The sequence below is a fragment of the Miniopterus natalensis genome, chromosome 2 (genome assembly GCF_054644295.1).
Source record: "Miniopterus natalensis isolate mMinNat1 chromosome 2, mMinNat1.hap1, whole genome shotgun sequence".
Lineage (NCBI taxonomy): Eukaryota > Metazoa > Chordata > Mammalia > Chiroptera > Miniopteridae > Miniopterus > Miniopterus natalensis.
In genome coordinates this window covers 104,584,099-104,609,916 of record NC_142082.1, presented here as the reverse complement: position 1 = coordinate 104,609,916, position 25,818 = coordinate 104,584,099, and the positions used below count along the sequence as shown (strand labels likewise).

Below are 25,818 nucleotides of genomic sequence, written 5' to 3'. Positions count from 1 at the left end.
TGAGAAATCAGCTGACAGTCTTATGGGATCTCCCTTGTAGGTAACTGTCTTTCTCTTTGTCTTTAACCTCTGCCATTTTAATTATCATGTGTCTTGGTGTGGGCCTCTTTGCATCCATCTTATTTAGGACTCTCTGAGCTTTCTGGACTTTTGTGTCTTTTTCCTTGACCAGATTAGGGATGTTTTCCGTTATTATTTCTTCAATAGGTTATCGATCCCTTGTTCTCTGTTTTTCCTCCTAGTATCCCAGTAATGCAGATGTTATTATGCTTCATGTTGTCCCCAAAGTCCCTTAAACTATACTCATTTTTTAAAATTCTTTTTTTCTTTTTGCTCTGATTGGGTGTGTTTTTCTTCCTTGTCTTCCAAACACTGATTTAATCCTTTGTTTTATCCAACCCACTATTTATTCCTTCCAGTGTATTCTTCTTTTCAGATATTGTATTCTTTATTTCTAAATGGTTCTTTTTTATGGTTTCAATGTGCTTTTTTTTATGCTGTTGTAGTTCTCACTAAGGTCTTTGAACATCCTTATAACAATTTCTTTTTGAATTCTATATCTGATAAATTGCTTACCTCTATTTTATTTAGGTCTTTTGCTGAAGATTTATTCTGTTCTTTCATTTTGGTCATGTTTTTTGTCTCCCCATTTTGGCTTCCTCTTTGTATTTGTTCTATGTATTAGGTAGATCTGCTATGACTCTCAGTCTTGGTAGGGTGGCCTTATGTGGTAGGTGTCCTGTGAGACCCAGTGGCATAGTCTCCTTGATCACCTGAGGTGGGTGCTCCAGGAATGTTTCTTGTGTGGGTTATGTGTGCCCTCTTGTAATTGGGTCATGATTGCTGTTGGCCCATTAGTGCATGGGGGCTGGCTGACTGTGAGGATCAAGCCTGACCACAGTGTATGAGCTATTGTGCAGGTGATGGCCACACAAAGTGGAACTGGACTCAGTAGGATATGGTGCCAAGATCTCCCTTTGGATATGCCGCTTGTGAAGCTTATTGGATCCTGCTCTGATATTGTCTGAACATGGCCACTGGGTGTGTTGTTTCTGGGGCCTCTTGGGAGGGGTTCTGGTGCAGGCCAATATCAGACGCTGCCTGTGACTGGCCCTAGGCAACCTGTTTGGAGCTACCAAGTAATCCACAGTTTGTAGCTGCCTCTGCTGGGCCTGCGTGTGCATGGGAAGAACCGAGCTGCACACCAAGTCTGGCATTTACCAGCACTGGGCCCAGAAGCAGGTCAGCAAAAGTCTCAAGATACCTCGAGATCTACTTTGGCCTGCCTCTGCCTACCAGCTCCCTGTTAGGCTCAGTCACTGAAAGAGCCTCTAGTGGTACTTGAGTTACATGAGGTAGGTTCTCAGTGAGTCACCAGGTAGGGGTTAGTGGTGTTCACCAGATTGATACAGGGTCAAACTTGGGTCTGAGGCCACTCAGCAAATGTCCCAGGGTATACTAAGTCTAGTTGTCACAGCACCCACTGGGTGCTCACACACCTTTGTGGTTGGGGAGGGGTCTTGGGGAGTCATCAGCATGAGGCTAGCAGAGTTTATCAGGCCCAAACATACCAAGATTTGGCCTTGTGAGGGAAAGGCTCTGTGAGGGGGAAAGTGGCCCCTGTCCTAGAGCCACGTAACTCAGTCTGTCCCAGATCCTGCCAGGAGCATGATCAGCTGGGTGGGGCCATTGGAAGTCGAGAGGGTAGTGCCACTAGGAGCCCAGAGAGTGGGACTAGTGGATCTTCCATGAGGGGGAGGCACCAGTAAGGTTCATGGAAAAGTAGTGGGAATGGCCCCTGCCTCAAAGCCACACAACTCAGTCACTGACATCCCATGCGTCTGCCAGACCTCTACAACCTGGCTCAGGCAGCTAACTCCTCAGCAGGGCTCAAGCTCCAAAGGGTGGGGTGAGATGGTGTCCAGAGGGTGGGGCTAGTGCTTTCCCCCAGGCTGATGCTATGTGGAAGGGAGAGTTCCACCCAAGAAAGATGGTGTCTGCAGTGTGGGAGAGTGGCTTGGCACAGGGATACTGGGTACTTTCCCTTCAGCTCTCTCCTCAGGGCCACAAATCCCAGTTTCTCTTCACACAACTCTAGTCTGCTCTACCTTCCCTCTACTAGAACCCAGGGTAAGTGCCTGCAAATGAGATTTGGTGCATTGGCTCTTTAAGAGGCCTCCCGTGTCTCAAGCAGACTCCTGTCTCTCCCTGGCAGACAGAATCCCTGCTGATTTTCATAGGTAGATGTTATGTGGGTGCCTCTTCCTGGCTCTGGTGATCTGGGCTGGAGGGCCCTGCTTGGAGTTGAGACTCCATGCTTCTCAGGGGGAACCCCCGCAGCTTAGATATCCCTCTCAAATCAACCACCACCATGGTAGCTGGGCCAGCACTCTTCGTGTCTCCACCCTTCCTCTAGTCTCGTTGTGGCTTCTTTTGCAAATCCTTGGTTATCAGACTTCTCTTCAACTAGTCTTCAGTTGGTTATTCAAGTTGCTTGCGTGCTCTCTCTCTCTCTCGCTATATATATATGTATATATGTATGTATATATGTATATAATATCCTCACTTGAGAATATTTTTTCCATTGATTTTTAGAGAGAATGAAAGGGAAGGAGGAGGGAGAGAGAAAGAGAGAGAGAGAAGAGAGAGAGAAACATCGATGTGAGAGAGATGCATCGATTGATTGCCTCCCACATGTGCCCCAACTGGGTCTGGGGATCAAACCTACAACCCAGGTACATGCTCTTGACCAGGAATCAAACCCATGACACTTTGGTGCACAGGGCAGCGCTCTAACCACTGAGCAACACCATCCAGGGCTGCTTGCTATGTATTTTAATTGTACTTCAGTTTGGTCCTGGGAGGAGGTGAGTGTAACATCCACCTACTCCACCTCCATCTTTTTTTAAAAAATATATCTTTATTGATTTCAGAGAGAGGAAGGGAGAGGAAGAGAGAGAGACAGAAACATCAGTGATGAGAGAGTCACTGATTGGCTGCAGCCCACAACCCGGGCATGTGCCCTGACCAGGAATCGAACCCCGATCTCCTGGATCCTAGGTTGATGCTCAACCGCTGGGCCACGCCTGGCCGGGCCACCACCATCTTGAATCCCTCAGGTTGGGAATTCTTGTCCCTCTATTTTTTACTCTGTTCCCAAGGAACAGGCGTTGGCCAATAATCATCATCTGAGGCCAGAAGCATTCACCTCCCAACTCCTCACACCTACATAAAAAGTTTCACAGGGCCCGGCCGGGCGTGGCTCGGCGGTTTAGCATCGACCTAGGATCCGGGAGACCGAGGTTCGATTCCCAGTCAGGGCACAGGCCTGGGTTGTGGGCTCAATCCCCAATGGGGGGCGTGCGGGGGGCAGCCGATCAATGACTCTCTCATCACTGATGCTTCTATCTCTCTCTCTCCCTCTCCCTTCCTCTCTCCGGAATCAATAAGGATATATTGGGGGGGAAAAATAAGTTTCACAGGAAGGACTAAATGGTGACAGGGCCATGGCTGGCGTGGGTCAGTTGGTTGAGCATCATCTATGCACCAAAAGGTCACCAGTTCAATTCCTGGTCAGGCACATGCCTGGGTTGAAGGCACATTCCCCAGTAGTAGGGGCGGATGCAGGAGGCAGCAGATAGATGTTTTTCTCTCACATCAATGTTTCTCTTTCTCTCTCCCTCCCCCTTCCTCTCTTTCTAAAATCAATAAAAAGAGCCAGTGTGGCTCAGTAAGTTGAGCATTGTAAAAAAACACACATACAACAAAACACAAAAATAAATAAATAAATGGTGGCAGGGATGGAAAATTCCCAGATCAAGTATTTTACAACCAAATTAAAAAAAAAATAAAAAAATCCCTGGCCATATAGTTCAGTTGGTTAGAGCATCATCCCGATACACCAAGGTTGCAGGTTTGATCCCTGGTCAGGACACGTACAAGAATCAACCAATGAATGCGTAAATAAGTGGAACAACAAATCAACGTCTCTCTCTCTCTCTCTCTCTCCCCCCTTCTCACTCTCTAAAGTCAATAAATAAAATGTTTTTAAAAAATCAGAATATCTTGCCTGACTGGCATGGCTCAGCAGTTCAGCATCAACCTATGATTCAGGAAATCAAGGTTTGATTTCCTGGCCAGGGCACATGCCCGGGTTGCGGGCTCAATCCCCAGTAGGGGGCGTACAGGAGGTAGGCAATCAATGACTCTCTCATCATTGATATTTCTCTCTCTCTCTCCCCACCAATCCTCTCTCTGAAATCAATAGACATTAAAAAAAAAAAAAATCATTATATCTAGGATTTGACATCTTGACCAGAGAGTAAATCTTATGCATACTTTGCAAGAAATTTCTCTTGGCTTTTAAGAGCCTCTAGTAACTCCATTTTAGATATTGATGGCAAGAGCAGTGGGTTGATAACTGCCTTGTCACTCAAGGGCTTCCAAGCATTTTCCAGAATAAAGCTGCCTAATCCTTGTGACATTCCTGTCAGTCATCAAGCTCAGTCACACCATTAGATAGAAGTGAGGGACTTAAAGAGGGCTTTGCCAGGGGCAAGATGTAGAACTAAAAACATTTTAAAAAACATTTTATTGCTTTTCAGTAAGAGGGAGGGCCAAAAATTGGGATTCCCTCCCTTTTCCTACAAGATTAACTTATATATTATTAATAGTAAAGTATTTTAAAATACAGATATTATGTCTCTACAATGTCTTTCTCCCTAGAGAAAGGATGGAATGAATATCTAAATAGTGAGGATCAGTGACACTCTTCCTCTTGGATTTGTTTTACTAAAATTCCTATCCTTACTCTTTGAGCTCTTGCTTTGACTCTTTTTCCCCAAATCTCCCCTAAGTGTTTGCTCCCAGTGGAGATGCTTATCCTGTTTCCTTAGTCACTTAGCAGCAAGGTACACAGTTTTAGGCCCTTAATGCTTCCTCCTTCCAGCATCGCCAGATGCCTGACATCCCTGTCTAAGGACCATTTCCAGAAGAATGTCAGGCTCCAGCTCAGACCTGGGGATTTGCGCCAGAAGGGTAATTGCAGGCCCTGTCTTTGAAGTGCCTGTTGGAATGGGGCATTGGCTCCTTTATGCCTTGGGCCTGGAGCTGCTAGCCAAGTGTGGGTGCCTTTAACCTTGGGGAGGAGCTTGCCTTCCTTCTTTACCCTAAGCTGTTTTTAAGCCGCAAGACTGGAGTGCAGAAGTGCTAGACATTCTGAATGCCTTCTGGGTGGCCTGGAACAGCTCACTGAGGCTCTCTAGAACTTCAGTTTTTCCATCATAAAATAGTGGGAATAATTCCATACCAGAAAAAAAGACCCGGAAGAGTTGGACGACAGTAATATGTTGATGGATAAGCTATTTCTTGTACCTGCAGTGATCTCTGCATAATGCTGAATAAAGACACAATCTTGGGCCTCTTGAAGAGAAATCTGAGAAAAAGTCTCGACGAATGAGTACCTACTCGGTGATAATAGCTGTAGCATAGAAAAATGTTCTGCAGCGGCCTTGCGTTTTTATCCTGCCATCTGCAATCTGGGCCTCCTGCCAGGGTGATTTGACACAATGCATCAGTGTGCTTTCACTGGAAATCACTTCCCAAGCAGCTTTCTAGTCTACTCTTGCTTCCGGGGTGGATTTGATTTCAAATGAATCACCCCTATAGGTGGACCCGCTGACCTGCTCCTCCATTGCACAGGCCTCACCCCTTTCCCTCCACTGTCACCGCCTCTCCCAGGACTATCAGATATTATGTGGTCTGTGGTGAGGCTCCTGACAACTCTATCGAGTTAATGACTATTGAATCCTTAGGAGATGTGGCAGGACTGGGAAAGCTTTGGCTAACCAGGGCCCTGCTAGCAGTTTCTGTTATAGCTTGTAATTCGGCTGGATTCTGACTTGCGCTCCACATCATAGGAAAGCTGGACACATTTTGTTGGTTTTTATTTGTTTGTTTCAGATCAAGATAGAAATATCCTGTTTTCTGACACATTTATTGTGACAAATTTCAAGTAATAAGAAATGGATAAAGTAGGAAATGCGAGTGCCCCATGCTGTCCTTGTCACGGGTCAGACCGCTGCATGCTCGCCAGCATGTTTCTTTTTTTTTAATCCTCACCTGAGGATATTTTTTCCATTGCCTTTCAGACACACACACACACACACACACACACACACACGCACGCACACGCGCACAGAGAAACATCGATGTGAAAGAGAGACATTGATTGGTTGCCTCCTGCACGTGCCCTGACCAGGGCTGGGGATGAGCCTGCAAACCGAGGTATGTGCCCTGGGCCAGAATCAAACCCAGGACCCTATAGTCCATGGGGCAATGCTCTGACCACTGAGCCAAACCAGCCAGGGCCGGCATGTTTCTTTGTAGTGCTCCTTTATTTGCTGTCAATCTGAGCAACCGAGGATCCTGGAAAGGTCTCCGTCTACAATTGAAAACGCCTCCTCCTCCCCACCAGCCCCCTTCTATACTTGGCCATGGCCGCTGTAGCCACCCTCTTGACATCTTCCATCAGGGGCTCGCCTTCTTATTTCCTTCTTTGTCCCCCCCCTAGGCTGTGTATAAGATGGCAGACGTAGCCTGCAAATGCCACGGCGTCTCCGGGTCCTGCAGCCTCAAGACCTGCTGGCTGCAGCTGGCTGAGTTCCGCAAGGTGGGGGACCAGCTGAAGGAGAAATACGACAGTGCGGCGGCCATGCGCATCACCCGCAAGGGCAAGCTGGAGCTGGTCAACAGCCGCTTCAACCAGCCCACCCCCGAGGACCTGGTGTACGTGGACCCCAGCCCCGACTACTGCCTGCGCAACGAGACCACGGGCTCCCTGGGCACCCAGGGCCGCCTGTGCAACAAGACCTCGGAGGGCATGGACGGCTGCGAGCTCATGTGCTGCGGCCGCGGCTACGACCAGTTCAAGAGCGTCCAGGTGGAGCGCTGCCACTGCAAGTTCCACTGGTGCTGCTTCGTCAAGTGCAGGAAGTGCACGGAGGTCATCGACCAGCACGTCTGCAAGTAGCCGGGGCCACGCTCCTGGCCTCCTCTCCGCTCTGCCTCACAGAAGATTATATTATATAAATCTATATAAATATATTTTATATTTGTATAAATGAATGGATGGATGATAAATAATTAAAAGATGAAAATGGAAAGGAAAAGCTTATTTAAGAGACACTAGAGATCTTTGAGGATTGGACGTTGCTGGTTCTCAGCTCCCAGGGGGTGGGACAAAGGTCTTTTTCCCTCCCTCCGGTGGGGACTCTCAGGATGTAGGGACTTAGGAATATTCACTGTCTATCCACCATGGCCTTGGGGAGAGAGGTGGTGGGTAGATGGAGAGATGATTTTGTCTGGAAGTCTGGAGCCTTTGCAGGGTGGATGACCGCCCTGTGACCCCAGCCTTGGCCCAAGAGGCCCTGTGGCAGGTGGCAGGAACTCAGCTTAAACCTTGAAGTCTTCAGGGTCTTGCTCAGAATATTGATGGGTTCTGTGAGAGGGCCAGTGCTTTCCTACCTTTTCATTTGTGTGCATACTTGCAGAAATGAGGAGCCATCCAATGTCATCTCTGACCCGTGACTACAGAGGGACACACACCTCCCCAGGCCTGTCTTTCCAGTGAGAATTACTTTTCCTCCACAGTTCACTAGCTCCTGCCACAAGTTCCCTGCACCAGGAGGAAAGGGAGCCATTTGGCCTGACATATTAGGAAAGACATGGACATGGACTGAATATTTGTGCCTGAGCTGCAGAAAGCCGGGCACATAACTGGACTGAGTGAACGTTGCACTGTGCTCCCACCCGGGGAGAGGAACCTTGTGATGCTGCTGCTGTCACCTCCTCCGTCAGTGGAGGCCTCATGAATGACAGGATGCATAGCTAGGTCAGGCTCGGCTGGCCTGGCGTGGTCTCTTCATCTTTGCCCCAGATGTACAGTTTCTCTCTGACATTAAATACCCTTCATTGAAGTTTCCCTCCCTTTCCTTATTTGGACACATGATTATCTTTTATGAGTCTCCTCTTATTTTTGACCTAATCCTTAGAACCCTGCTACATGGTACACATATGGAAGAGGGCAAGGAAATGGAGACTTTTCAGAGCTCTAGTTTGGTGATCAGGGACAGGGACGGGAGAATGGTATGGGAATTAAATAAGGTAATGCATTTAAGTGCTGTCCCCAAGGGCTAACACAAAGTTAAATACTCAATAAATGGTAGCTATTCATATTACTATTATGAACAAAAGAATTCAGAGATTTAAGTTTAAATCTCACATTTACCTTTCCTTTCCCTTCTAACTCCATTTACAGCCTACCAAGTAAACCCTGATTTGTTCGCTGGGTCCTTGGAAAAGCACAGGCAATAGGGATGCTTTCTGCAGGATTCTGTAAATTGCCAACTCCAGTTTTGAACTCCAGTAACTGGGGCCAGGAGAGAGAGTAAGGCAGAGCTCGGGGATCCAGGAAGGAGCTGTTATATCCTAGAGAGGGAGGAAGGCGTTACTGGGAGAGACATTGACTCGGGCTGCACTGGTGTGCGTGACCAGCCTTCAGGTGAGCCAGTAACCACTTATAGACACCCGTTTTATTCTAGAAAAGTTTATTTCTGGGAAAATAATGGAATTATAGAATTAACTTGAGTTATAATGAACACATCTGCCTGAGGGTCCATGGCTATATATACTATTTGTGTCTTTAGTATCTAAAGGGGAACCTTCTGATTTGACATCAAAGACTATCAGACGCAGGGTTATTTTACCGGTAACTGTTCTTCACACTCTTACTCAGACTCCTTTGGTCAACATTTTCAAGATGAGTGGTCCATGAAAGAAAGTGATTGAAATTAGGTGGCCTACAAAAGATCAAAACCATGTCCTTGGCTTCATTGGTCAGCATTTAACCAAACAAACTAACTGGCCACATAGCTCAGCAGTGATAATACAGGTTTTGAAACACTGGCTGGCATTATTGCTCTTTGCCACGTCGCGTGGGGAGGCGTGGAGATTTACTTTATATCACTCAAAGTGTTTTAAGAGCTGAAATCCAACTCATCATTAGTAACTACAGGAAATTAGTTGAGAGTGACTTGTCCCCAATCCTAAAAAGTGTTTGTGAAGGGAGATGGCCCATCCCTATTGTGCTGAGGGGATGGCATAAGTTTTGAATGTTTCTGATGTGGGGAACAAGTCATATGTTCAGATACCAATGTGACTGTTATATCCACCAACAGCCAGGGTTAGGAAATACTTAGTTTTCAAAATAGGTTGGGAAGAAGTTATAGTTATTGTCATATGCTTGTTAAATCACAGTGAATTGGCAATTGTCTGTGAAGTGACCAGTAGGAATGTGGCTGGAGAATATGGAGACCGAGCTAGAAAAAATGAGCTTCTGCCCAGAGCCACAGAATGTTAGAGCAGGAAGAGAACATGACAGTCAGGCCTCCAGCTCCCGAGTTTCCAGATAAGGACCTCCAAATCTTGAGTAGGTCCCAAACCTTAGTGTGCTATAAAAATGCAGAATCCTAGGCCTCCAATACCAGAAAATTTTATTTGGTCTGGGGTGGAGCTGGGACGACTGTCTGCACCTTTACCGAGGGCCTGAGACAACAAGCTGGTGGTCTAAAGACTGCACTGGACCTATTGTCATTAGAGCTAGCCCATGATCGGCAAGGAGACAGGCAGTCAGGTCCTGATTCCCAGCCCACTGGGCCACCCCGTGCAGGATTCCCTAGTAGCTGACATGTATTATTGTTAACATGTAGTCTAATTGAAAGGTCATTGCATTGGATGTAATGCCTGGACCAAGCAGTCCTAGCCATTCCAGGGAGCCTTTCAGAGGAGAGGGCATGTGGCACAAGACAGAACTGACTTGCCTGGGAATGTTCCACCTCTGTCCTCTGCCTGGGACTGGCAAGTGGAGCCTGCAGATCCATTACGAACGTAACAGGGCAATATTTGCTTAGCTGTTCGTCTGCATGTATTCACCTTGTCTTCAAGACAGAATTAGGAAAAAGGTACGCCTGACTGTCTCCGTATAAAAGTAGGTGGGAGGGGAGGAAGGCAGTCACAGCCAGAGTGAAGATCAGGGCCGGCCTCTGTTTATAAAGGTATTCTGATGAAAGTCTCAAGAACGTGGATTGGAAATCCTAATTTGCAGAACTCTTTCAGCGGTCATCCACTCTCCATTCTTTGAAGTGAAAAACAAAACTTGCTGCTTATAGTAAAACTCACCCTGGCTGGTATGGCTCGGTTGGGCATTGTCCCGTGCACCAAAGGGTTGCGGGTTTGATTCCCAGTCAGGGCACATGCTTGGGTTGTGGGATCCCTGATAGGGCACGTGCAGGAGGCAGCCAATCAATGTTTCTCTCTCACATCGATGTTTCTCTCCCTCTCCCTCTCAACACACACACACACACACACGCAAAACCCCACCAAATTAGATATTGCTTCTGAAATTCTGCCCTGCTTCCTATCTTAAATCATTACTTTCTCACTTAAGCTTTGTCATCCGCTGGAGTTCCAAGAACTAGCAAGACACCTGTGGTTGAGATTGCTCCACAAGATAGGGATCTGACAGCAGCAGTAGATTATCAAGAAAGAACACTGTTCCTTGGGCAGTGAGCCACATCATCCCAAAAGGGTGGAAAAAATAGTTATTTCTGTCTTCACACAGGCTCTGATGCATTGCCAGCCTCCACTGAACGGGTTCTAGGTATTTTGGGAGACCCTCTGTATGTGTGTGTGTGTATGGAGGGTGTGCGTGTGGGTGTGTGCTCACGCACTCACACACACCCATGCACACAGGAATGGATGTTTTTCATTAACTTTGGATGGAGATGGAGAGGTACTTGAAGCATGGAATATGTAAAAAAATTTAAAATAACTGTCACCACTTCTGGCTGAGATGCTGCAGAACATGGATTGTCTGTCTTTATTGGAAATCCCTGCCCTCTGGTTGGCTAGTGATGACATGCTTCATATCTCTAGAAGGAAGACTGGGGAGCTGAGAGGGCCACCTGAGCTGTGAGTGTTCAGTATTTTGATTAGTCCTTTATTATATAAAATCTGTGCATTGTACTTATACTAATACAGTTAGTAAAGGAAGTAAAGGGTGCTTTCATTCCTGATTTTACACAGGAACTATGGGTAACTTTCCCAGAATAAGACCATTTTCAGTCAGGTATGAAAGTCAGAATGGAAGACTGAGCCCTCTCACACGGTTAATTTTCTAGATTAACTAGAGTTTGTGTGTTCATCATGTAGATTATTCACATTCTTTACTTTCTCCCTCCTGCTACGTGCCTTTTGGTCTTCACTTGGTTCATTTGCAGTCTAACAAAGGCATCAAGGGAAGAAAGAACCAAATCAGTTAATTCAGGCTTTCTAAGTAGTTTTGACAAGTAACTGGGTGGGAAGGGGTGGTCAAAATTAGATTCTAAAATTATCATCTGTGGATTTAATTTGCCACTTATGTGCATTATCTGTTGCTCCCCAAGATAACTGAAAATAGACTGAAAGCTGCCCACAGCCCAAGCACGTAGGAAACCACAGATATCAGGAGAGTGTGTCTAAGTGTGGGGCCTATCAGCAAAATATCAGAAGGGGCCTTCAGCACTTGCACCAAGATGTAAAAGAAAAGACACTATAGAAAGGCCAGTCTTTTGATCCAATTTTATTTTAAAGCCAAAAGGACTGTGTACTATTTTAAGTGGCTCTGGCCCTCTTATACATTCTCTACGACTTGGGCCTTGTCCTCTGTCTGTTGAGTCAAACAGGCGATCAGGGTTAGATTCCCAGTCAGGGCACATGCCCGGGTTGCGGGCTTGATCCCCAGTTGGGGGCGTGCAGGAGGCGGCTGATCAATGACTCTCTTATCACTGATGTTTCTATCTCTCTCTCCCTCTCCTTTCCTCTCTCTGAAATCAATAAAGATATATATATATTATATATTATATATATTATATATATATATAATATATATATGTAAGTTGCAAGTAACAGAAAACAGTTTGAGCCAGTTTAGAAAGAAGGAGGTATTATAAGGGTTCAGGAGAGCCTGAGAGGCCCCAGGGTCTTCAGGAACTAACCCAGACACCGCTGGCTTCCCCGTGGTTAGCTTCCCCCTGTGTGTCTCTGCAGACCAGCTCCCTCTGCTCCTCATGTCTGGAAATAGGGCAGCCAACAGTGTCGGAGTTAACAGGCCATGAAAAGAGACCCAGAGTCTCTCGTGATCCTTGTTCTAAATTCCTGGGGAGGAGCTCCCAGGCCAGGGCTCTCTACCATCCCAAGACCTTACAGTGCAAGTTAGTGAATTGAAGGGGTTTAAGGATTCATGGAGATGGGAGGAGCCACTCCATCCTCACAGCTTCCCTGCTCATGGTTAGGTCAGAGAACATGTCATCCAGCTTGTTACTGCGCTTGGAGACTCCCTACATATTTACCCTGGAAATGTCCTTGATCTGTGAAAATGCATAATCATGGGACAAGTGCTGAAACTTTTCTCAAGAGGTAAAAACTGGTATGAAGAGGAAGACTCCTGTTCCCTAAATAACTTCAGGAATGAGATAAAGACCCATTTAAGCAGTGACTGGACTAGACTCAGTGACCACCCCAGGGGACATTCCATCATACAGATTTAGTAATTTTTAAATACTGAGCTCTGTTTGAAGGACCAAGGATTCCTGTTAATGATTTAAAGGTATCTTCTTGCCCTGGCTGGTTTGGCTCAGTGGTTGCAGTGTCAGCCCTCAGACTGAGGAGTCCTGGATTTGATTCCGGCCAAGGGCGAGCACCTCAGCCTCGATCAGGGAGCATGCGGGAGGCAGCTAATTCTCTCTCTCTCTCTCTCTCTCTCTCTCTCTCCCTCCCTCCTCTCTCTCCCCTTCACTCTCTCTGAAAAAGCAATGGAAAAAATATCCTTAGGTGAGGATTAAATAAATAAATAAGTGAAGGTGTCTTCCCTTTGACAGTATAACTCTGCAGTATTATTTGCTTCCTTCATGCTTTTCCTGGTTTTATAAGGTCTGAGCATGTGCCAAGAAATACCTGAGCAGGATAAGGATTGCTAACATTTTTCTGTAAATTTTCCACAGCTCCTGGGGAGCAACACTGCAAACGTTTGAAACTTCACATATGCCCTGGGGCTAGCCTTCTGTCCCTTATCACTTGAGATCACAAGCCATCCAGCCTTCCAACCTTAGGCTGTAGACAAGAGGGACACATCTGTAAAGTAGGGAGCAATTCTACTCACATTTGGAAGGTGCTATGTTCCCTTCCTCGTTTTCTTTTCTAACTGACAGGACCTGACTGCTCTGCACCAAGCCTCCGGGCCAGGCTGCAGTTCTGTGTGGCCACACGGTGCCGCTGTTTCATCAACTGTAGCCAAATGTCTGCGGCTCACACCGCAGTTCCAAAGTTGGGCAGTGGGGTCCTTGTGGATGGATAGCAGAAACAGAATTTGGACAGTAGCACAATTTTATATTTTTCATTTGGACAAATTTGGAAAGAGCTAGGTCAGTGATTTTTACTTTTTAAAGGTTGAGTGTGGAAGGTAGTACAGGTAAGAAAACCATGAGCTGAATGCCTACTCCTGCTCATCTGGGCCCCAGAGATCTCAGTGATGACAATGGAGCATGGGCTGTGGAAGTGGCCGCCTAATAGGTATAAGATTAACCATAGTTTCCAGGCAGCCGGGTACTTTGCATACTTGAAGGCCATCCTTGTAGAGGTGGGGATAATTATAGCTACCATTTATCAAGTGCTCATTGTATACCAGCTGCTTTGCATATTTTACACTATATAATTCTCTCAGTACCTCTGCAAGGTAGGCATTATTATCCATGTGTTACAGATGGGAAAACTGAAACTCAGAAGTTAAGTAATGTCATTTGACTCACACAGCTGGTAATTGATGCTGACTCCAGAGCTCTTTCTCAGTGGGTTTCTGGGTAATTACAGGATCTAGTCACCTGAAATAAGAGGTGCCCATTTCCTTCTAAGTCTTGAGGTGTGTAAATAATCTTGCCGCCGTGAATTTTGAATGAGAAGAGCGACTAGGGAAACTTATCTTGATAAGGTCACACACACGGCAGAGGGAACGTGGCCATCCTGAAACTAAGGTAAAAGGACAAAGTATACGTGGCCAATGACACAGAAAATTATGCACCAAGTGAAGAGAGTATATTGATGTACATGTTGAAGCAAAGCGAGGACTGGTGGAATGCTGAGCTTGGGGAGTTCCATGCCTGGGACCATGGGACCGTTAGAACATAGTAAGAAGCTAGGAAAATTCTAGGACAAGCAGAATAGGGAAACTGAGACAGATAGTTAAACAGCAGTTTGCAGCCACCTAGTAAATCCTATCTTCCCTAAACCAAGGACACTTAAGAGTAAACGATTTACACTCCTGCTCCCCAACCAGAGGGTAAATAGCTTAAATCACCCTACTCAGGGAGACAGATAGCAGAAATCCAATTAAGAGCCATTTGCCAACCAAACTCAAAGACAGGCAAATTAAGAGAATAAATCTCATTTTGGTACATCAGCAGCAAGATGATGAATATTCTATTGATCTGCCCCTAAGATCTCCCCTAAACACCCAGTCTTTACAACCCCTGAAAATGAAAGTCCCAGTGCGCTCTCCCTCCAGGGAGCATGCCAGAGCCATTCCCTCTCTCCTTCCCCCACAGGAACATATTCTCTAACCCCTAAGGGACCCCATGAAACTTGCAACCAGGGGAGCAGCGGGCAGCGGGAGCTCGTCCTGGGCTAACCCCCCTGAACCTGTCTCGAAGGCCCCCTTCTCTCTGACTCTGAGCCAGAGCAGCCCAGCCTGGGCTTTCCTGTTGCCGCTTCTGTGCTATGCCCTTCCTTGTTTCATTGCCCCAAGTGTGTTTTTGCTGCAGTCAATAAATTCTTGCTTGCTTTTCTACACTTTGTCTGATTGAAATCTTTCCTTCAAGAAGACAAGAACCAAGGTTTCCTTTTCTCACTGGTAACAGAACTGGGTGACTCCCACTCTAAATATGAGTTAAAGAGCTGCTTTGTGGTTGTTCATTTTACACAGGAAAATTGGTGTTTTGGTTTTTTTTTGTAAACTGAAAATTTCAATTTGTTCTTGGCAATGTAACACAGCATAAGGACTTAAGTCCTCAGGTTAGGCAAGACATGATGACCGTTGGAGAAAGTACCAAGGCAGTGGCAGAAGACATAAGATGGACTCTTAGCAGGAAAAGAATGAGCTATATAGGTAAACTATGGGAAGGTTTTAGATGGCAAGGCCTAAGTGATAAGAAGGGTAAGGATGGACTGCCCCAGCCTTAACCTGGTGCTTAAAAAGGCAAAATACTCCCCTTCAATTATTAGGGAGAGGTCTGAACTAGAGGTAGGAACTAGAGGCAGGTATTATGACTCCCACTCCCCAGGGTGTGCTCACTGAGGGTGCAAGAGGAGGCCCAGCAGCTCTTGCTGCCTACCTCAGAGCTCTCGCCTGGGCTCTGGGTTCAGAGCAAGAGTGGGGTGGGGTGTAGGTGTTAGAAGAAAGTGGCTCTTGGGGCTCCTCTTTCCCTATCTGCTCAGAGAGAAAGAGGAGCCCAGGCCAAAGCATGAAGGTGTTCATGTGTGTGGGACGGCAAGTGGAGGTGGACACTTAGCAGAGCTTGTGTTACAACTGGGCCGGAGTCTGAAGTGGTGCTCTAATGTGTGCAAACAGTGAAAGTAGTGGTCTTTTCCCCCTTTGGGTGGGGCCGGAAGGGAGTTTGTTGGGTTTTTAATTGCTTGCCCTTGATCTGACTGAATTAAAATCATCTGGGGAAGTTTTTGAATTCAGACTCCCAGGACCCAGAGCTAGAGATGCTGATAGAGTGAATCTGAGGTGGGGCCTGGGAATCTGTGCTTTAAAAGATGCCTTGGGGAAGTCTGCTCAGAAGCTAGGTTTGGGAATTGCTGACTACACCAAGCCTTCCAGGCAGTGAGAGGGCTGTTTGCAGGAAGAGTTGGGTTTAGGGGAAGTGTGACCAGGGCCTCTGGCTGTTAGAGGTCTGAAGGTGGGGATTCGGAATAAATTGTCAATGTCTGCACATCCAAGATTGAACCTGGGAGAGGAAATGGTAAACTGTCCTGAATTAGAGCCTTCTAAGAGACTAAAAGCAGTAAAACCTGTCCCCAGATCCTCCTACATAAAAAGATGTGTAAATGTAACTTCCTGGGCCTGTTTCTAATCTCCACTGTGGTCGGTTGCACCACATTTTATGATCAGGTGAGGAGGGGAGTGTTTCAGGTTTTTTTAAGGCAAACCTGAGTCCTAAGCTTGGCCTGCGTTTTTGTTTGTCTTCTCTAGCTTTGGAAAAATGCACAAGACACGGTGTGCATCAAAAATGGCATTGTGCCCTGGCCAGGTGGTTCAGTTGGTTGGGCATCATCCTGTGCACCAAGAGGTTACTGGTTCAATTCCCGGTCAGGGCATATGCCCGGGTTTGGGGCTCAATCCCCGGTACGGGGCATGCAGGAGACAGCCAATCTCTCTCTCTCTCTCTCTCTCTCTCTTCCTCCCCCCACCCCTCTCTCTGCCCAAGATCAATAAAAGCATACCCTCAGGCGAGGATTTTTTTAAAAGTGGCATTGCACTCAGATTGTACAAAACCACAGGGATTGCATGTGGATCTAGACAGAACTGAAGGAGAACAGCTCGAGAGAAGCCTGCCGGTTCCCGCGCAGGCCTAAGCAGGGCAAGGTCAGCAACTGCACAGTTGCACAGTCCGCTGGCTCTGCCCCAGGGCCAGCCAGCAGAAGCCAACTGGGGCTTCATGTTCTCACTAAGCAGAGTCCCTGGGGAGCATCTCTGTTTCTGCCAGCAGCAGTCCTAAATTCAGGGCACTGAATGAAGAGCTTAATGTGAGTTCTTGGTGGGCACAGAGACATGGCTTTTAAATTTCAGGGTCAGAGACCAGAATCTAGTCCAGCTCTATTGTTGATTTGCACAGGAGCGTAGGATGAAAGACCAGGCTTCCAAGCTTTAGTTTGCTTATCACCCTGGCGCTGATGCCAGCTCTGCCACCCTCAGGGGTTTTGTGAGGCTGAGCTGCCATGGAAGATGAGGAAAGAATATGGAAAATGTACACAATCCCAGGCTTGCGTTAGTTATTATTTCGGTTGTGCTGTGGACTGTTGTGAACTGACCCAGTAATCGCCAGTTAGTCCCTTCTTTTCTAAGTCCCTAATTGTTTTCCCAACGAAGTAGTAAAAAACACTTTCTCTGCCAAATAAACTTTTTTTTCTTTTTGGTAACAAAAAGAACCAAGGTGGAAATAAAGATGTCTTTTTAATCAGAGAGAGGCTATTTGTCACCAAGACAGGTAACTGAGAGTTATAGATTCCATTCCCTAGAGAAGATTAAGAACAAAGGGGCATTTACATGTTGGGGATAATTTAGTGGAGTCTGGAGACTGGGAGAAAGCCAGACATTCCCTGGAGACTCCTTTTAGCTCCAGGACTCTGTGAGTCCTGCCTTCGTTTAGGGAATTAACCACCCTCTAAAAAAAATCAACAAGGACACAGATTTGGTGCAAAAGACCTGGCTTTCCAACCAACTGAGGCCAATTCCTTAGCAATAAAACAGATAATAATATCTTTACCTCAAATAAGATAATGGATATAAAAGCCATTTGTAAAATATAAACCTTTAAAAGATTGAGATATTGCCCAGCCAGCATGGCTCAGGGGTTGAGCATGGCCTAGGATCCAGGAGATGCCGGTTCAATTCCCGGTCAGGGCACATGCCTGGGTTGCGGGCTCAATCCCCAGTCGGGGGCGTGCAGGAGGCAGCTGATCAATGACTCTCTCATTATTTTCTATCTCTCTGTCCCTCTCTCTTCCTCTCTCTGAAATCAATAAAGACATATATTTTTTAAAAAGTACAAGATTATGACATGTAAAATCTTGGGAATCATCTCTTGATTAAAGCCAACTACAAACACAAGGACTCTAACCTGGATTATCTTGGTCTTTTATATGCCCATAAATCCACCCTTCTTTCTTAGGTCCAAACTGGGTCTTTCCTAAGAGAGCCATTAACTGAAAAATGAATGAAAAAATCCATTCTTCTTCAAAAGGGAGCCAACTTTTAAATTTCCAGTCTGTTTGCCATTGTTTCTAGGGAACAAACGTCAAGAAACTTTAAAAGGACAAAGAAACCTTGACCAGAAGCATAAAGGAAGCAGGCCTCTCCCTGGGGTGCTCAGAGATGTGGAGGGAGCCAGATCCTACAGGATTCCTGGGGTTGGGTCTGTCCTCCATGGTGTCTGGCTCCCCTATGCCCAGCTCTCTTTCCTCTGACTCCCACCCCGCACCATGGCAGCCACACCGAGGGCTGAGAGTTGGGGAAGGCCCCACAAAGGGTCTATGATGAGGAAAGATTCCCAGGTCTCAAGTTAGAGGTTGGAAGGCATTTTCTGAGGGACAAGTGTCACTACCCAGGGTAGGGTTGTTTTTTTTTTTACCACTATTCAGTCCTTGATTTCAGGGACACAAGAAGTTCTTTCAGTCTGTCTGAATAATAAAGATTACACATACCCTTGTTTATCTGGGGAAGTGCCTTCCAATTCCAAACAACATATTTCTTTCTGAGAACAATGCCCATTCAGAGGCTGGGGACATTCTGTACAACCGACAGCTGACTGGGCAGTCATAGTTCTCAGGAGAGGAAGGAGGTAGGGTGTCATCCCTAGAGTGGATTGTGCTTCGAAATTCAAGTTCTGATGTCTGCTAGGAACACATAAGGGACACACCCTGTGCAGTGACAGCCTCAGGTCCTCCCAATGCCACTTAACCTTCACTCTGAGCTAAAAGATATTTGGTAACTGTGTCCTCAGCTAAGGTCATAGTAACACACCTTCAGGGCAAAAATGTTGAAAAAATTTGCTCCCAGGGGAAACTCTTATCATTGTTCCTTCCTATCTTTTAATAATACAGGCAGGGTTGGGAAATTGGAAATCAGAACACTGAGGGGTTTTGTTTGTTTTTTTTTTGTTAATTCTCACTCAAGGATACTTTTTCCATTGATTTTTTAGAGAGAGTGGAAGGGAGGGAGAGAGAGAGAAGCACCTATGTGAGAGAGACACATCGATTGGGTGCCTCCCTGCAGGCACCCCTGCTGGGGCCGGGGATGGAGCCTGCAACCGAGGTACATGCCCTGGACTGAAATCAAACCCGGGACCCTTCAGTCCGAGGGCGGACGCTCTAACCATTGAGAAAACCGGCCAGGGCAGCACACTGAAGTTTGTGTTTTGTTTTGTTTTTGCATTGCACGCAGAAGACTGTTTTATGTACTTATTTTTATTTCAGTGATTGAGATAAAATTGACAGACAGCACTTGTAAGTTCAAGGCGTGCAGCATCATGACTCAGCTTATATCTGCTGTGAAATACTTGCCACACTAAGTTTAGTTCACTTCACAGAAGTACAAAAGAAAGAGACACGTATTTTTCCTCATGATGAGAATTTTTAGGATCTGCTCTGTTAGCAACTGCCATCCAGCGGTGCTGACAATCATCACTGTGTTACACATCAAGCCCCAGGGCTTTTCATAGAACCCAGGTTCCTCCCATGCCCCCAGCTTGTAAAGTTCCAGGCGGCGGTAAAGCAAGCTTCTGCGGGCCCGAGGTGGCCCATCGGGGGTGGGGAATGTGTGACATGATGTACAAACACCGCATGATGAACAGGACCTTAAAGGCCTGAAGCTTCGGCTGCTTTCACTTCATGGAAGATTCAGCTCTGGTTGGGGAAATATCCAGAAGGTTCCATGAAAATGCAGTCTCTTGGAGCTTTAAACGACTTTTCCTAAAACACTCTCGCTCCTTGATCTGAGGTCTGGATTTTCCCTGACAATGTCATTTAGTGAAAAACCCTCTGGCGTAAAGGCTCTTTCTCCCGCCAGCCCGGTGCTGCGGGACTCTGTCGGGGTCGCCACACACCAGTTACCGGCCTCGCGCGGTAAGCCCTCCAGCCAGACCTCCTCTCCCCATCTGGTTGCTGTCCTCCGACCACCTCGGGGTCCTTCTGCTAAGGCACTGGGGATCCAGACACTACGATGTCCTCTTAGCCCATCTCACGACAGCAGATTAGGCCGTGTCAGCAACTCATCAGGCTGGCGACACCCTTGGAACGTGTCATACCCCTCATTTCTTTATTACCGGGCAGCTCCAAAGCCCACATCTCCCCTCCAACCCCAACCCCCGCCCCTCCACCCCTGCTGTGCCACCATGCCTCAGGCCTGCCCTGCAGTGTCATCACACCCTTCCCCCCCTCCTGCTCTCTCCTACCCTCATTTTCTTCTCTCCTCCACGGTCCAGTCCTTTCAACCCCCCCCTTCTAGCACCTCAAATTCCCTCTTCCCCTTGCCTGCCGTTTAAGGGAGCCACGCCCAGCAGCCTGTGAGTTACTAGGGTAAAAGCAGCCGAATCCAGCCCCTTAGCAAGTGCACTCTTCTTTCTCTCCCGCCGGGAACAGCCTTCTCAGAGCTGTGAAGCAATCTGACTTCTGCCCCCGCGGGTAACAGCAGTATCTGGTGTCTGGATACGTACAGCTTTGCACACTCAGCGCTTGCGTGGGCTTCCTTCCTCCCCTGGGCCAACCGCCGTCTAGTTTCTCTCTCCTCTTCCCTCTCGTGCAAAGTTCGCTGGAGAAAGTCGCATGCCTGGGCCATCTCTCCCCATGACATACTGAGGCTTCCTGACCTCAGTGGTCTTCACCACCCTGCTCCTTAGCTGCCCCTTTCTCCTCTGTGGTCCCTCTCCCATCCCCCACCCCCAGGTCCTCTCCGTTGCCCTGCTCGTTCTGGCTCAGCCCATGCAGTGCTGTGGTTCTGCCGCTCCTGTCCCCTCTCCCTCCAAACTTGTGTGTAGCTTTACTCTCCCTCCCGGAGATCCTTTGCTGTGGAGAAAAGAGAATAATTCCTGGAGGTTCCTGATGTGTTTTGTTCATACCTCCACGAGATTCCCTCACCACAGCAGCAGAGTTGCCTGCATATCTGCTTAGCCTCTTAAATCACAGGCTCTTTGTGGGTAGGAACTGTCCTCTGCCTCACCCTTGCATTGCCCAGGGCCTGGTCTGCATTTCCATGTGGGCCCATTGGTCAGCTCCCCGCTGAGCCACTGATGAATATAAAGAACACGAAGTATCTTTTGAAGTTGCGAAGGCGAAGTGCGGAAGAGGAGTGCAGGGGCAGAGCCAGGGCGGTCTAGGGAAGCTGTACGGAGTCGGGGCCGGGGGAGAAACTGAAGCGGCAAGCAGTGCAGGACAGGGGCCCTTCGAACGCTCCTCCTGCCTGAAGTCTCTTTCCACCAGCACCAGCTCGGCACTAACATGCTCTGTCATCTCAGGCAAGCCACCACCCCTCTTCTGTAAAATGCAGATCAGAATGTCTTCCCTCTTCCCCTGTGAGGCTCAAGTGAGCCAATGCATGTGAAACCACAAAAATCTCAAAGATTTTTAAATCCTCAATGGAGGATATGTTTTTATTGCTTTTAGAGAGAGAGAGAGAGAGAAACATCGATGTGAGAAACACTGATTGGCTGCCTCCTGCACATACCCCAACTGAGGATCGAACCCACAACCTGGGATGTACCCCGACAGGGAATCAAACGTGTGACCTTTTGGTGTACAGGATCATGCTCCAACTACATGAGCCACACTAGCCAGGGCTCAGTTTTTCTTAATATGCTAGAAGCAAGGGGATCAGAGTACTGAAAAGCTGTCCTCTCTCTCCCCCAGTGGGAGAGATAAACGTGGTTTCCTTGAGGCTACAGTTGGACCTGCAGTCACCCCTGTTCTGGTGAGGGATCTGCCACCGGAAGGAAGAGCCTGGTTTATTTAGTGATTCACTGTACGACGCCTGCTAGATTGTGTGCTTGCCAAAGGCAGCACCTGAGTCTGTCAGATGCAGCACCGGCTCACCACCGGCCTGCCAGGGCCAAGCACAGCGCCGACACGTGTTAAGAGCTCGGTAACATTTGTGAGAGTGAGGGAGGGAGGGCGAAGGGTGGGAAGAGCGTGGGGGTAAGATGCCTGTAGGGAAGATGCAGCCGTGTCAAGGGCCAGCAGAGGTGCAGAGTGTCAAACCACTGGCAAGGACTTTGAAAAGCAAGAAGGATGAGGGAATGCACCACTCAGTCTGCAAAACAAATAATTGACCCTTTTGTATTCTTCCTCAGTCTTATTTTTTAATCTCCAATGCCTCGATACTAATGTTTTGTGCAGACCTCGTATTCTTGGTAGAAGAGATGTGGGGAGAGCAAAGGAAACAGCTGACTGCCCTGCCCTTCCAATTCCAGGATGACTCAAGGAACAGGGTGGGAAGGATGTGTGTGAACCTTTAAGGAATACACAAGAGCCCTGGCCGGTTTGCTCAGTGGTTAGAGCAGGTGCCCTTGAACTGAAGGTTCCGGGGTTAGATTCCTGCCAAGGGCACGCACCTCGGGTGTAGGCTCGATCCCAGTCCCGGTCGGGGCACGTGTGGGAGGCAACCAGTTGATGTGTCTCTCCCAGATCAATGTTTCTCTCTCTCTGTCTCTCCCTTCCACTCTCTCTGAAAAGCAGTGGAAAAAATATCCTCCAATGAGGATTAAAATAATAATAATTATAAAGAGCAAAAAAAAAGCATGTATCAAGAAAGAGCCTGCTGTCCTTAGAGAGGAAGGTAAGTACAGGCCTGCCCTCTAGGTCAGAAGTACCTCATGTTCCCAGGAGAAGAAGGGCTTCTTTGGGTTTTTCTGAATCTTTGTTTGGGGGGCAGGGTGGGGGGTAGAGAGAGAGGGACATGCACGCTCCCTACCCTGGCATCACTGGCCATGCTGAGAGCCAGGAGCAGCTATTCACACACCAATTATGTAGTGAGCAAGGCAGGAAAAAACACTGAAAAGTATACAGTGTGGTGAAAATAAGTATATTTTAGGGCTCTGAGAAGAGAGCTCATGGCCAGCAAACTTTCAGATGCTTATCCTACTCAGTGTCAGAGTCCTCAGTAAGAAAACAAAAGCAAACAGTTCAGTCAATGGAAAGTAGACTAGAAAACTCTAACAACAAACATGGTGAACCTTGAAGACTTTATGCTAAGTAAAATAAACTAATCACAAAAGACAGATACCATGTGATTCCACTTTTTTTTCCCCCTCAAAAATTGTATTTTTATTGACGTCCGAGAGAGGAAGGGAGAGGGAGAGAGAGATATATAGAAACATCAATGATGAGAGAGTCATTGATCGGCTGCCTCCTGCAAGCCCCCTATTGGGGGTCAAGCCGGCAACCTGGGCATGTGCCCTGACTGGGAATTGAACTTCGATCTCCTGGATCCTAGGTTGATGCTCAACCACTGAGCCACACCAGCTGGGCTAAAATGGTAAATTTTATGTTACGTTAATTTTACCACAATTTTTTTTAAAAGTTACCCACCGAGAGCTGACTGACAATCCTGACGATCCTAAAACCTTTCACTGGATGTTTTAAGGTACAGTGCTTAAACAGTCTTATTAATGTCTCATGATGTTTAACCAAACCCACCTTTATTTTTTCCCTATTAATTTTCTGCCAAGAGTGTGAAATAAAACTTTGACATTCATATATATGTATACACACACACATTACTAACAACACATACGTAGCACAACATACTATAACATGGGGACATATATATAACTAACAACAACAACAAAATCAAACTAAAAACAACCCTTAAGAGAGAATCTGAAAGGAATCTTACTCAGGTTTCCTCCAAACAAGGTGGAAACATCCAATGAACCCATTTCTGTTTTCTGCAATGGCCACCAGGAGAAAAGCTGCAACTATGAGACACCCTCCCCCACCCCACACCCTCTCACACACTTCTTCCACGCAAAGCTACACCCCTTGCTAACATTCACGTGGATGGCATTGCACTGCTTTTTGACCTTTTCACCAGTGTCCTAACTGAACTTCTTTTCAAAGACAGTCTTTTAATATGTGTGCGTTGCGTATCTCAAGCACTGGGCTATAGGGAGAGGCCTGGTCTTTGGACTTCGAACATAACTAGGGCAAAGGGAGTCTGTTTTCTGGAAGAGATATTATTGTCGCCTTATGCCAGCCAAACACTGGTTTTGTAACTGTCTGCATCAATGGCCCAATCCCTGCTTGCCCCAGAGCCCACTTGATTCTGCTCTCCTTTTGAATTACCAGTCTGAGTGAATCAAAGTGCCCTGTGGCATGTCACCCTACCGGCCCCCACCAATGAGAGGACCCCTCTGCTGTGCCCAGAGGAGGCCTGCCTCTGGACCTCAAGCTTCTCACTCAGTGCCACGGGATCAGCACCAGGTCTAAGGTCACAAAAATGTCACTGCCATTAAACTCAGATGACGGAGAAATGGAAACACCCAACACTGACTGGGAAGCTTAGCTAAAATATTCCTAACCTGGCTTGAACCTTGTCTAGAAGAATGTTTACTTCAGCTGCTGGCAAACAGGAGCTCTGGTTTAGGAGGAGGGTTGAGGAGAAGTAGATTATTATAACAATTGGGTACAACTTGAATCCTTGACACATTGTTTTTCTGTTTCTATTACTCTCAAATAATCTCTAATAAATTGCCAGAAACATCACAACATTTTGCTTTCACAGACCAAAGATACCCTCAGCACATCTAACTTTTTCTGGTGTTAACAGAAAAAACAGGGCTCATTCTGGAGTCTTAACGTATCTCCAAAAACACAGGCTAGAAGTGAAATCGGGCTTCTTCCACACTCAAATCGGACTCTCTTTCTGGAAGAACTTAGAAAGACAAGTGCTAATATCACATCCCTCTGAGTGTTGAGAATTTGAGGGTAGAGGAGAACCATCTCCTGAAGGAGGGAGACTAAACCAAGACAGGAAGGGAACCCATGGGCCTGCTTGCGCCCTTTGTAGTTTTCCTTGGAGACCTGTCTGGAGGCAAAAGGTGCTTCACTCGCTTTCAGCTTGATCAGCGCCTGCCTTTATGTTTTTGCTGCGTACAGTCCTCTACACTGGCTCCTATTCACGCTTCTCTATTCTTACCCTCCCCTCTTTTACCTTAGGGTATATAGGTCTTCCGAAAAAATGGTCAATGGAGGAAACCCCAACGATTGTTTATTCATTCACCACGCATTTACAGAGCACATACTTTAAAAATCACTACATGTTTAGACTTCCTTCCATTAATTTAAGAGATAATACCATTTTTTTGCCCTGGCTGGTGTGGCTGAATTGGTTGGGCATCGTCCCGTGTACTGAAAGGCTGCTGGCTTGATTCCTGGTCAGGGCACATGCCTGAGCGGAGGCACGCAGGAGGCAGCTGATCGATGTTTCACTCTCACGTGGAGGTTTTTCTCCCCCTCTCCTTTCCTCTTTCTCTAAAAATCAATTAAAAAATTAGAAAACAGAAAAAGAGATAATACCATTTTAGAATTTAATTTACTGGGGTGACATTGGTTAATAAAAGTATATAGGTTTCAGGTATACAATTCTACAATACATTATCTGTATTTTGTATTGCGTGTTTACCACTGAAAGTTAAAGATGATATCATTTACATTTCATCTGAAAAGACTTTACTTCAACCAAGTTATTTTCTTTTTCGGTATGAAGTTGTTGATGTGTTATCAGACGATGCCTGGTACAGTGTCCTGAGTCATGAGTCTACAGGGGGCCAGTACACCTGCTGCCTGGTGAAAGGTCAGCCACGTTGTCCTCACTATAATTACAGACTCCTTGGCAAGTGCAGACTTCATTTTACCTGTGGTTCTCAGCCAGCACCAATGTCTTAATCTTATTTTTTC

General features: G+C 46.8%; 1 protein-coding gene across 3 annotated transcripts in view; it reads left to right on the top strand.

Annotated features, from left to right (window-relative positions):
- WNT5B (Wnt family member 5B) overlaps positions 1 to 7,976 on the top strand; it is a 118,338-nt gene extending 110,362 nt beyond the window's left edge. For all 3 annotated transcript variants that reach the window (XM_087814457.1, XM_016224882.2, XM_016224884.2), the window contains one exon: positions 6,572 to 7,976. In XM_087814457.1, the coding sequence (XP_087670583.1) occupies positions 6,572 to 7,030 (459 nt within the window). In that variant the 3' untranslated portion in view covers positions 7,031 to 7,976. The remainder of the gene's footprint in view (positions 1 to 6,571) is intronic.
- The last annotated feature ends 17,842 nt before the right edge of the window (positions 7,977 to 25,818 follow it).